Genomic DNA, 12,938 nt, shown 5'->3' with positions numbered 1-12,938 from the left:
TTTGACCCCCCTCTCCTCTGCCGACTAGCCATCAGCCTTTTTAAGCCAACCTTGAGCTCGCACCCTCCACTTCCTCGAGTCCCCACTCGGGCAGTCGCTGTTCCCGATCTCCCATTTGTCCCCTAGTAACAGTTCCTCCCCTGTCAGCAAGCAGTCCCCCCAAGTCAAGCTCCAGCTTAACACCTGCTCACCTCCCACTGCGCTTCCGAGAGTCAGCTGACCAATGCTGACTTGGTAGCTCCTGCTCCTGGCACCAAATTTTGCGCAGGTGAAGGGGACTCAAGTCTGAGTGAGTGAGACATAGCCAGAATGGGAATTGGAACTTGGTAATTTGGGCAGTGTGGTAATTAAAGAGGTAAGTGATGAATTCAAATCTTCAAAACTGTTTTTCAGTTAAAAGGCAGTGTCTAGATCAGTGGCTGATTGGCTGTAGCTGCCCCACCCTAATTGCTGAGAGGCAGTTATCTGCCAGTCACCGGAGGCCTATTTAGTGGCACAAGGGTGTACATTGTATTCTTCTGTTTGAAGCTGAAATAGTGTGACTCACCTTGTTTCGCTGAGTTCTGTATAAAAGACAGTCAGAAGCACTCACTATGCTTTGCGCAGGTGAAGGAGACACAGCCTGAGTGAGTGAGGCACAGCCAGAGTGGGAATTGGAACTTGGTAATTTGGGTAGTGTGGTAATTCGGCGCGGAGTGGGAGGAAGTGCTGTTTCCCTTTTATTCTGTTTCCTTCGTTTGGCTTTGTAACTGATAATCTGCAGGGAGAGATCTAGAGTGCATTCGGGGAAGCAAGGAGAAAATCGGGGAAGCAAGGAGAAAACCAGGGAGCACCCTGGGAAGGTAGGTGATATAAAATCTTACCCCCAGGTTCCAGCGGCCTTCATTTTCGGGAGGGGGGGAACGACTGAAAAGTGACGTCACAGGAAAGATGTGACCTGATTGGTTGATAGGGAGTCTGCACTAAATTTAAAAATTAAATATTGTTAAACTAATTAAACATAATTAATTAATTACTTAATCATAATTTAGAGGAGTATCTAAGCCAGAGATCGGAGAGTACTGTATTTAGCATTTACATTTATAGTAGAAATCTAATGCTAGGAAACATATAGTTAACAGTAACTTTTTTTAAAAAAAACTTTTTAAATTTAATTTACTAATTAATTAACGCAATGTCAATTAGAGGGGTGCAGTGCTCTGACTGTGAGATGTGGCAGGTCCGGGAGACTTCCAGCGTCCCGGATGGCTACATCTGCAGAAAGTGCACCCAACTGGACTCCTTACAGACCACATAGTTCGGTTGGAGCAGCAGTTGGATGCACTTAGGAGCATGCAGGTGGCGGAAAGCGTCATAGATAGCAGTTATATAGAAGTGGTCACACCCAAGGTGCAGGCAGAGAAATGGGAGACCACCAGAAGGGCAGGCAGTCAGTGTAGGAAGCCCCTGTGGATGTCCCCCTCTCAAATAGGTATACCCCTTTGGATACTGTCTGTGGGAATAGCCTATCAGGGCAAAACAGCAGCAGCCAGAGCTGTGGCACCACGGCTGGCTCTGATGTTCAGCAGGGAGGGTCAAAGCGCAGAAGAGCAATAGTCATAGGGGACTCTATGGTCAGGGGCACAGATATGCGCTTCTGTGGACGTGAAAGAGACTCCAGGATGGTATGTTGCCTCCCTGGTGCCAGGGTCCAGGATGTCTCCGAACGGGTAGCGGGCTTCCTGAAAGGGGATGCATATTGGTACTAACGACATAGGCAGGAAGGGGGATGAGGTCCTGCAGCAGGAGTTCAGGGAGCTAGGCAGAAAGTTAAAAGACAAGACCTCTAGGGTTGTAATCTCGGGATTACTCCCTGTGCCACGTGCCAGTGAGGCTAGAAATAGGAAGACAGAGCAGCTAAACACGTGGCTAAACAGCTGGTGTAGGAGGGAAGGTTTCAGTTATCTGGTCCACTAGGAGCTCTTCCGGGGCAGGTGTGACCTTTATAAGAAGGACGGGTTGCATCTAAACTGGATAGGCATAAGTATCCTGGCCGCGATGTTTGCTAGTCTCACAGGGGAGGGTTGAAACTAGTATGGCAGGGGGGTGGGTACCGGAGCAATAGGTCAGAAGGTGAAAAAATTGAGGGAGAACTAGGAAATAGGGCCACTATGGCTCTGAGGAAGAGCAGACAAGGAGATGTTGCTGAAAACAGCGGGACTAGTGGCCTGAAGTGCATATGTTTTAATGCAAGAAGTATAACAGGTAAGGCAGATAATAATAATTGCTTATTATCACAAGTAGGCTTCAATGAAGTTACCGCAAAAAGCCCCTAGTCGCCACATTCCGGCGCCTGTTCGGGGAGGCCGGTACAGGAATTGAACCCGCGCTGCTGGCATTGTTCTGTATTGCAAGCCAGCTATTTAGCCCACTGTGCTAAATCAGCCCCAGATGAACTTAGAGCTTGGATTAGTACTTGGAACTATGATGTTGTTGCCATTCCAGAGACCTGGTTGAGGGAAGGACAGGATTGGCAGCTAAACATTCCAGAATTTAGATGTTTCAGGCGGGATAGAGGGGGAGGTAAAAGGAGTGGAGGTGTTGCGCTACTGGTTAGGGAGAATATCACATCTGTTCTGCAGGAGGACGCCTCAGAGGGCAGCAAGGCTATATGGATGGAGTTCAGGAATAAGAAGGGTGCAATCACAATGTTGGGTGTTTACTACAGGTCTCCTAACGGCCAGCGGGAGATAAAGGAGCAGATAGGTAGACAGATTTTGGAAAGGAGTAAAAGCAACAGGGTTGTTGTGATGGGAGACTTTCACTTCCCCAATATTGACTGGGACTCACTTAGTGCTGGGGGTTTGGACGGGGCAGAGATTGTAAGAAGCATCCAGGAGGGCTTCTTAAAACAATATGTAGATAGTCCAACTAGGGAAGAGGCTGTACTGGACATGGTATTGGGGAATGAGCCTGGCCAGGTGGTAGAAGTTTCAGTAGGGGAGCATTTCGGGAACAGTGACCACAATTCAGTATGCTTTAAAGTGCTGCTGGACAAGGATAAGAGTGGTCCTAGGGTGAATGTGCTAAATTAGGGGAAGGCTAATTATAATATAGGCGGGAACTGAAGAACATAGATTGGGGGCGGATGTTTGAGGGTAAATCAACATCTGACATGTGGGAGGCTTTCAAAAGTCAGTTGAAAGGAATTCAGGACCGGCATGTTCCTGTGAGGAAGAAGGATAAATATGGAACATTTTGCAATCCTTGGATAACAAGAGATATTGTAGGCGTCGTCAAAAAGAAAAAGGAGGCATTTGTCAGGGCTTGAAGGCTGGGAACAGACAAAGACTGTGTGGAATATAAGGAAAGTAGGAAGGAACTTAAGCAAGGAGTCAGGAGGGCTAAAAGGGGGTCACAAAAAGTCATTGGCAAATAGGGTTAAGAAAAGTCCCAAGGCTTTATACACGTACATAAAAAGCAAGAGGGTAGCCAGGGAAAGGGTTGGCCCACTGAAGGACAGGGGAGGGAATCTATGTGTGGAGCCAGAGGAAATGGGCGAGGTACTAAATGAATGCTTTGCATCAGTGTTCACCAAAGAGAAGGTATTGGTGGATGTTGAGTCTGGAGAAGGGTGTGTAGATAGCCTGGGTCACATTGAGATCCAAAAAGACGAGGTGTTGGGCGCCTTGAAAAATATTAAGGTGGATAAGTCCCCAGGGTCTGATGGGATCTACCCAAGAATACTGAAGGAGGCAAGAGAGGAAATTGCTGAGGCTTTGACAAAAATCTTTGGATCCTCACTATCTTCAGGTGATGTCCCGGAGGACTGGAGAATAGCCAATATTGTTCCTTTGTTTAAGAAGGGTAGCAAGGATAATCCAGGGAACGACAGGCCGGTGAGCCTTGCGTCAATGATAGGGAAATTACTGGAGAGAATTCTTCGAGACAGAATCTACTCCCATCTGGAAGCAAGGGGGTGTATTAGCGAGAGGCAGCACGGTTTTGTGAAGAGGAGGTCGTGTCTCACTAACTCGATAGAGATTTTTGAGGAGATCACAAAGATGATTGATGCAGGTAGGACAGTGGATGTTGTCTATATGGACTTCAGTAAGGCCTTTGACAAAGTCCCTCATGGCAGACTGGTGCAAAAGGTGAAGTCACACGGGATCAGAGGTGAGCTGGCAAGGTCATATAAGGCAGAGAGTAGCAATGGAAGGGTGCTTTTGTGATTGGAGGGCTGTGACTAGTGGTGCTTCGCAGGATCAGTGCTGGGAACTTTGGTGTTGGTAGTCTATATCAATGATTTGGAGGAAAATGTAACTGGTCTGATTAGTAAGTTTGCGGACGACACAAAGGTTGGTGGAATTGCGGATAGCAATGAGGACTGTCAGAGGATACAGCAGGATTTAGATTATTTGGAGACTTGGGCGGCAAGATGGCAGTTGGAGTTTAATCTGGACAAATGTGAGGTAATGCATTTTGGAAGGTCTAATACAGGTAGGGAATATACAGTGAATGGTAGAACCCTCAAGAGTATTGACAGTCAGAGAGAACTTGGTGTACAAGTCCACAGGTCACTGAAAGGGGCAACTCCGGTGGAGAAGGTAGTCAAGAGGGCATATGGCATGCTTGCCTTCATTGGCCGGGGCATTGAGTATAAAAATTGGCAAGTCATGTTGCAGCTGTATAGAACCTTAGTTAGGCCACACTTGGAGTATAGTCTTCAATTCTGGTCACCACCCTACCAGAAGGATGTGGAGGCTTTCGAGAGGGTGCAGAAGAGATTTACCAGGATGTTGCCTGGTATGGAGGGCATTAGCTATGAGGAGAGGTTGAATAAACTTGGTTTGTTCTCACTGGAACAAAAGAGGTTGAGGGGTGACCTGATCAAGGTCTACAAAATTATGAGGGGCATAGACAGAGTGGATAGTCAGAGACTTTTTCCCAGGGTAGAGGGGTCAATTACTAGGGGGCATAGGTTTAAGGTGCGAGGGGCAAGGTTTAGATGAGATGTACGAGGCAAGTTTTTTTACACAGAGGGTAGTGGGTGCCTGGAACTAGCTGCCGGAGGTGGTGGTGGAAGCAGGGACGATAGTGACGTTTAAGGGGTATCTTGACAAATACATGAATAGGATGGGAATAAAGGGATACGGACCCCGAAAGTGTAAAAGATTTGTTTAGACGGGCAGCATGGTCGGCGCAGGCTTGGAGGGCCTGTTCCTGTGCTGTACTTTTCTTTGTTCTTTGTTCAAGCAGTCTGTCTCCCTCTTGTTCTCTCCCTTCTCCCCCCACATGAATAAACATTTTAAAAGCATCACATTTCCCAGTAAACAAACATCAGAAAAAACAGTGAACTTTAGAAAAATAGTCACCCAAAAGGCAGAACCAAATTCAAAGCCCATCCCCCCCTCTAACCAGCTCCCTGCAGGACAAAGCAACCTTTAACCATCTACACAGCCAATTATTTCACATAGCGCTACTTAAACTTATACACTCCAGCATAACAAATCGCCGCCACAGTACTTCTCCAAGGCTTCAGTGTCTTTTAATTCGCCTCCAGCTTCATTTCTTTAATAAAAGGTCCATACTTCGTCTAGTGTTTCAAAGTAGAAGTCCCATTCCTCATGTGTGACCCACAGACGGGCTGGGTACAGCAACCCGAACTTCACCCCCTTCTTAAAGAGGATTATTTTTGCCCAATTAAACCCAGCTCGCCTCTTGGCCAAATCCACTCCCAGGTCCTGATAGATGCGCAACTAACAGTTCTCCCACATGCTGCTCCGTTCTTTCTTGGCCCACCGCAAAACATGTTCCTTGTCCATGAAACGGTGAAAACGTACCACCATGGCCCTCAGCGCTCGTTCACTCGGGGCTTCCTCGTGAGGGCTCTGTGCGCTCTGTCCAATTCCAGGGGCCGAGGGAACACCCCCATCAACTTCTCCAACATGTCCATCACATAAGCCCTCGCATCCGATCCCTCACTGCCTTCAGGGAGGCCAACAATTTTGAGATTCTGCCTCCTAGACCTATTCTCCAGGTCCTCCAGCTTCTCCTGCATTCTTCTCTGGTGGTCGTTCATCATCCCCACCTTGCTTTCCAGCACGGTTATATACTCCTTGTGCTCGGACAACTTTTGTTCCACCTCCTGGATCGTTCTCCCGTGGGTTTCCTGATTCTGAACCACTTGATCAATTGAAGCCTTAATCGGGTCCAGTGTGTCCTTCTTCAGCTTGGCGAAGCAATCCTCGAAAAACTTCACCAGCTGCTCCGTCAACCACTGTGCCGTCTCCCCATGGCCCTGCTGCCCCGCTATGCTGTCCCATGTTACCAGCTCTACTTGCGTCTCCCTTATGGGACTTTGTCGTCTCACACGGCCACTTCTGGTCCAATTCTCCATACACCGGAGGGGGATTTCTCCTTACTGTCTTACTCTTCACCGATTTATCCCATAAAATCCGGGGAGAAATGGGGGGGGGGGAAAGGTCCAAAACTCCGTTACAGGCGGGAGCTATCAAATGTGCGACCTACTCCTCCATGGCCGCCACTGGAAGTCCTCGATTTTTAATATTTAAAGTCAATTTGTATTTTCTCACTTGGTAGACATTGACCTTAACTCAACTACAATTGTGCTTTGATTAATTAATCAATAATAATCAGTAGTGACCTGTTTTTCTGGAAGTTATTTGTTTTTCACTTTCTCAAGTTAGAATAATAAAAGTTTTTTTTTTTGTTGTGATCAGAGGTACGGTCCTACTGCATTGTGACCCTACATTTCTGAGTAATCTTATCTGGTGTGGTCACCTGAAGCATCGGAAGATGAAGTTTAATTGATGGGCATAACTGCTGATGGATGGCATCTGAGACGACACCATCAGGAGCTACGTAAACAACCTGGATATTACAAAGTCTTCTTAGTTTTGTAGGAAGAACTGATAAGAGCGGAGATGTGTTTTAGGAAAGACTGTAACAGGCTTCAAGAGACTGAAATGGAGCTAGAAATTCAGTGCAAAAGGAATATTGCTTTGGGATTCTGGTGCTGCAGCTGTAGTGAAATAGTTGTCCACTAGAAGATGGGAGGAAGGATCAGGAAAGGAGTGACTGACCATAGCACCCAACCATTGAGATAATTCAGTAGCTTGGTATTGTATGTACCAAAGGGTTGGTAATGTATGTACCAATTTTGCCGAGCTGTCGTGGAACAGACCAAATTGGGGTTATTGCTTGCGCTTAAACAAAAATTAGATTTTCTTTTTTTCCTCTGATATATATAACTTTTTCCCCTTTCAATAAAGTTATCTTTCTCTTTCCTTTCCTTTATATATATTACCAATTATAATTGTCATATTATAATCATTATTATAATAATCACATTTTTGTTTTTTTGTTTTTAAAAATATTTTTATTCTCCTCCTTTTTCACATTTTCTCCCACATTTACACCCATCAACAATGAACAATAATCAGCAAGATATGTCAATCCCCATAATAACAACGATCCCATCCGCCCACCAACCCCCAAACATCAGCCAGCATGTTTACATAAACAAATGACAAAAAGGAATCAGGGATTACCCGCAGTCACCCTTAATCTACACAGCCCCCCTCCCCCCCCCCACCCACTCCCCCCACCCCCCCAACTAATGTTCGATGTTATCCAGTTCTTGAAAGTGCATAATAAATAGTGCCCATGACTTGTAGAACCCCTCCGAGCTTCCCCTCAGTTCGAACTTAACCTTCTCAAGGGTCAAGTATTCCAACAGGTCCCCCTGCCACGCCAGGACACTGGGTGGAGAGGCTGCTATCCATCCCAGCAGGATCCGCCTTCGGGCGATCAATGAGGTGAAGGCTATGATATCTGCCTCCGCTCCCGTTTCCAACCCTGGCTGGTCCGACACCCCGAATATGGCCTCCTGGGGACCCGGGTCCAGTTTCACACGCACCACCTTGGAAATTACCCTAAACACCTCCTTCCAGTACTCCCCTAGCTTTGGACAGGACCAAAACATATGAACGTGATTCGCGGGCCCCACCCCCCCAAAACATATGAACGTGATTCACCCCCCCCCCAACCCCCCATCCCCCCCCCCACCCCCCCACCTCTCCCAGCTCTTCCTCCCACTTTGCTTTGATCCCTTCCAGTGCTGCCTTATCCTCTTCCAGAATAGCTCCGTACACCGCTGACACTGCCCCCTTCTCCAGTCCCCTTGTCGTCAACACCTCCTCCAGCAATGTGGAGGCCGGTCCCTCTGGACATTTTTGTTTTAACACGTATTTGTCATAGTTACTCATTCCTGTTACATGCAGGGCTTTGAACCCAATTGAGACTCTTACAGGGATTCTCAAGTCTCCTTACATTGGTGATGGGGAATATCTCAGCGGGAAAAGGAGAGGACGAGGTGGAGAAGTAGGAAGTGATCTTCGGGAAGGGTGGGGTGAAAAATGGGCAGTGAGAAACAGACTGTCCAAAGAGGCTTCTGATTTAATTAGTTAGTTACTATTCAATCCTACAACCCTCTGGGAAATTTGCAATCCTCCAATTCTGACCTCTTATTTCCTTTGCCCTCCATTGACCGCAATACCTTTCACTGTCAACGTCATAAACGCTGGAATTCATTTCCCCCTTTAAGATGCTTTTTAAATACAATGGACGCAATTAACAAATTCTATCACAATGGGTAAATCATTGAAGTGGAAAGGTTTTCAAGGTTTTGGGAGACAAAGCAAACAAGTGGGACTGGTACTAATTGAGATAATTCTTGCAAAATGCCAGCACAGGCACAATGGTCCAAAGGCCTCCTTCATTTTTTTTCATGGGATGTGGGCATCACTGGCAAGGCCAGCATGTGTTGCCCATCCCAAACTAACCTTGAACCAGCTGGATAGGCCGTTTCAGAGGGCAGTTAAGAGTCAACCACATTGCTGTGGGTCTGGAGTCACATGTAGGACAGACCAGGTAAAGGGCATTAGAGAAGCAGATGAGTTTTTTAAAAAAATCAATGATAGTTTCAAGGTCACCAGTACTGAGACCAACTTCTAATTCCAGATATATTAATTGCATTTTAAATCCCATTATTGCAGCTGTAGGATTTGGACCCACATCCCCAGAGCATTAGCCTGGTCCTCTGAATTACTAGCCCTGTGACATTACCACTGCACCACCATCTGCAAGGCCTCTTTCTGTGCTGCTAAAGTCCAATCACCACCAACAGCATCAGGACACAGTCATGAAGAGAGGTTTCTACTAAGGGAATTGAAGAACTGAGCAGTAAAGATAATTGAGACACTTATCACCCTCTACTACTTTTATGCAAAATAATACAAGAACATGGAATTACTCCCTCCATACACAAAGGTTAATAAGCAATCTTAAAATGCGTAACTTCCAGTGACGGTGGGTGGGAGGCAGCCGCACGTTGGAGGGCTCCCGCTCGGGAATAAAATTTTCGGGGTTTTAATGCCCGTTCCCAGGGGCAACGGATGCTGGAAAAGTTGCAGGAAGACAAGTGAGGAGAAATGTCTAAGTTTTCGAAAAGAAACGGCTGTGAAAAAGGGAGCTAATAAAAGTCCGCCGGTCAGTGGAAAGGTTGGCGTGGGAACTGTAAGGAAAGCGGAGGCTGGGGCGCCGGGGGAGGCTGCATTGCTCACGGCAGAAGGAATGACCAAGGTGATGGCCGTGGAACTTGAAAAATAGTTCAGAAAGCACATGGAAGCGATGAAGAAGGAGATGGGGGCGGTATTGAAAGTGCTGGTGGAGGAGGCGATTGCCCCTGTGAGGGTGACGATATCGAGCGCAGCGGCGGAGGGGTTGTTTACCTTGCATGTAATCCTGTGTTCATCAGGGTGGCACCACATTTTTATGTATACCTGCCGCGGTTCCTGGCATGCATTTCCAATCTTCTCATTTAACTATGGTTGCTGCCCTGGCTTGATGGTAATGGTGGAATAATAAAATTATCTTATAAAATAAGATTAAAGTTAACCAGCATGAAGACTATTGATTACCCAGAAATGTTGTAGCTAGTGGATAACTAAAAAGATGTTGATTACTATCTTACCTGAATAGATCCAGTGGCAGGCCTTCCCATTGAAGAAGCCAAAGGCACCCTTGCCTACATTTTGAAAAACATTTGTTAAAATATACTCAATACTCATTATGTAAAGTCCCGAAAGACGGCTGTTAGGTGAATTGGACATTCTGAATTCTCCCTCAGTGCATCCAAACAGGCACCGGAATGTGGCGACTAGAGGATTTTTGCAGTAATTTCTCTGCAGTGTTAATGTCAGCCTATTTGTGACAATAATAAAGATTATTTTTAAAAGCAGTAAATATTAAAATAATATTGATGCAACATTCATATTAGGCGAGTACTTTACTGCCAGGCTTCATTTCCTTTTACTAATGTTATTTTAGAAATGTTGAACATAAAACAGGAAAATATATTCTACTGTAGAAGGTAGGAAAAGAAGCTTTGACAGTCTGCCCTCTACTCTGGGCCATGTGAAGGAGAGGCTCAAGAGAATGTCATCTGGGTACGTAACTAGAAAAGGCGCAAGTGTTTTTCACTGAGGGTGGAATTTCAGAGATGGAGCCAAAACAAAGCAGCTGTGGGGTGCTTTGCCTTACAAGCATCAGGGTAGACCATGCTGCTTCACCTGTGCATATGTTAGCTGTTGGTCTTGCCTCTGCAAATGACTCAACCCCAGGACTGTGGACATAGCCTACATAGACTAGATCCTAGAAACTTTAGGCTAAAATCTTTAGGTAATGTTTATCAGTATAGTAGAATTACAAATAAACAGTGATCTTATTTGGCTACATTCCGTTTAATAATAATGATACTAATAATAATCGCTTGTCCCAAGTAGGCTTAAATGAAGTTACTGTGAAAAGCCCCGAGTCGCCACATTCCGGCGCCTGAAGGGGAATTGAACCCGCGCTGCTGGCCTTGTTCTGCATTGCAAGCCAGCTGTCTTAGCCCACTGTGCTAAACCAGACCCTACAGAAGCAAAGGACATTAATCAGCTATTTGGCAGTCAGAATACAAAATATAGATTTCTAATTTTTGTGAAATGTAATAATAAGATAACAAATTTTCAATTGTACTATTGTAGCATGTTGTGGACCCGAACAGGTTCTATGCTGAAATAGGGGTAGAAACATGATTCAAAGGTGTGCTCTGTAGGATAAATTTCCAAATTCTTGTTTAAGCTAAGATACAGTACCTCAACAGAGGCAATGATTCTTCATGTCCTACATACCAAATCACGTGACTGCCTGACTTCAACAAGTGCTTTGGTGCAGAGGGATCTGAGTGTCCTTGTGCAAGAATCGCAGAAAACCAGTATGCCGGTACAGCAGGTAATAAGGAAGGTAATTTTGGCATTCATGGCTAAAGGAATAGAGTGTAAAAGTATGGTAGGGTTGCTGTAACTGTACAAGGCATTGATGAGACCCGACCTGGAGTATTGTGTACAGTTTTGATCCCCTTACTTGATGACAGATGTAGTTGTATTGGAGGCAGTTTAGAGGAGGTTGTTGCCAGAGGTGAGGGGCTTGTCTAATAAAGAGAGATTGAGCAGCATAGGCCTATAATCTCTAGTGTTTAGAAGAATGAGAGGAGATCTAAGTGAGGCATTTAAGACAATGAAAGGTATTAACAAAGTAGACGTACAAGGGCGGCACGTGGTGCAGTGGTTAGCACTGGGACTACGGCGCTGAGGACCCGGGTTCGAATCCCAGCCCTGGGCCACTGTCCACGTGGAGTTTGCACATTCTCCCCATGTCTGCTTGGGTTTCACCCCCACAACCCAAAGATGTGCAGGTTAGGTGGATTGGCCACACTAAATTGCCCCTTAATTGGAAAAAAAATAATTGGGTGCTCTAAATTTATTTCAAAAAAACAAAGTAGACGTAGAATGAATCTTCCCTGTTATGGGGCTATCTAGAATGTGGCGGATTCTCCGATCCGACGCACCAGTTTCCTGGTGCAACGCGCCCCCGCCAGCGGCAGGATTCTCCATCTCGACAGTCGGCCAATGGGGTTTCCCATTGTGGACAGCCCCACGCTGTCGGGAAATCCCCGGGTGTGGATGCCCTGCAAGCGAAACGGAGAATCCCGCCAGCAGAGAATCCACCCCATAATTTTAAGATAAGAGGTAGCAAATTTAAAACGGAGCGGAGGAAAAATGACTTCTTGCAAAGGGTCATGAATCTGTGGAATTCACTACCCCAGAGTGTGGTGGATGCCGGGGCATTGAAGAAATTTAAAGAGGTATTAGACATATTTTTAATTAGTAATGGGTTGAAGGGATACAGAGAACGGGCAGGAAAGTGGAGTTGAGGATGAACTGAAATCAGCCATGATCGTATTGATTGGTGGTGCAGGCTCGAGAGGCTGAATGGCCTACTCCTGCTCCCAGTTCTTAAGTTCCTAAGTTATTGCAGTTACCTTATAAAGGTTGGGTCCCCTGGATTGAGTATATTTGTAAAGCAACCCATTGCACAACAAATTCCAAAAATTATGAGGCCACTCGTGAGGATCCCACCTACTTCAAGAAGACCACCATCATACTAGTGCCAAAGAAGAACCAGGCAATGTGCCTCAATGCCTACCGTCCGGTGGCCTTGACATCTATCATTATTAAGTGCTTCAAGTGGTTGGTCATGAGACACATCAACTCCATACTCCCAGAATGCCTTGATCCACTGCAATTCCCATACTGCCACAATGGGTCCAAAGCAGATGCTATCTCCCTGGCCCAGCACTCATCCCTGGAGCGTCACGACAACAAGGACTCCTACGTCAGACTCCTATTTATTGACTACAGCTCCACCTTCAACACTATAATCCCAGCCAAGCTCATATCAAAACTCCAAAACCTAGGACTTGACTTCTCCCTCTGCACCTGGATCCTCGACTTCCTGATCCATACACCACAATCAGTAAGGCTAAACAA

At 46.0% G+C, this 12,938-nt stretch overlaps 1 protein-coding gene across 1 annotated transcript in view; it reads right to left on the bottom strand.

The window, feature by feature from the left end:
* Nucleotides 1-12,938, bottom strand: part of ift88 (intraflagellar transport 88 homolog) — a 188,848-nt gene that overhangs the window by 156,241 nt on the left and 19,669 nt on the right. The window contains exon 5 of the mRNA XM_072476831.1: nucleotides 10,037-10,090. Within this exon, the coding sequence (XP_072332932.1) occupies nucleotides 10,037-10,090 (54 nt within the window). The remainder of the gene's footprint in view (nucleotides 1-10,036; nucleotides 10,091-12,938) is intronic.

This window comes from Scyliorhinus torazame, chromosome 15, assembly GCF_047496885.1.
Source record: "Scyliorhinus torazame isolate Kashiwa2021f chromosome 15, sScyTor2.1, whole genome shotgun sequence".
In the NCBI taxonomy this organism is placed as follows: Eukaryota; Metazoa; Chordata; class Chondrichthyes; order Carcharhiniformes; family Scyliorhinidae; genus Scyliorhinus; species Scyliorhinus torazame.
The sequence above is the reverse complement of the archived record's forward strand: the minus strand, read 5'-3'. Positions and strand labels throughout refer to the sequence as shown.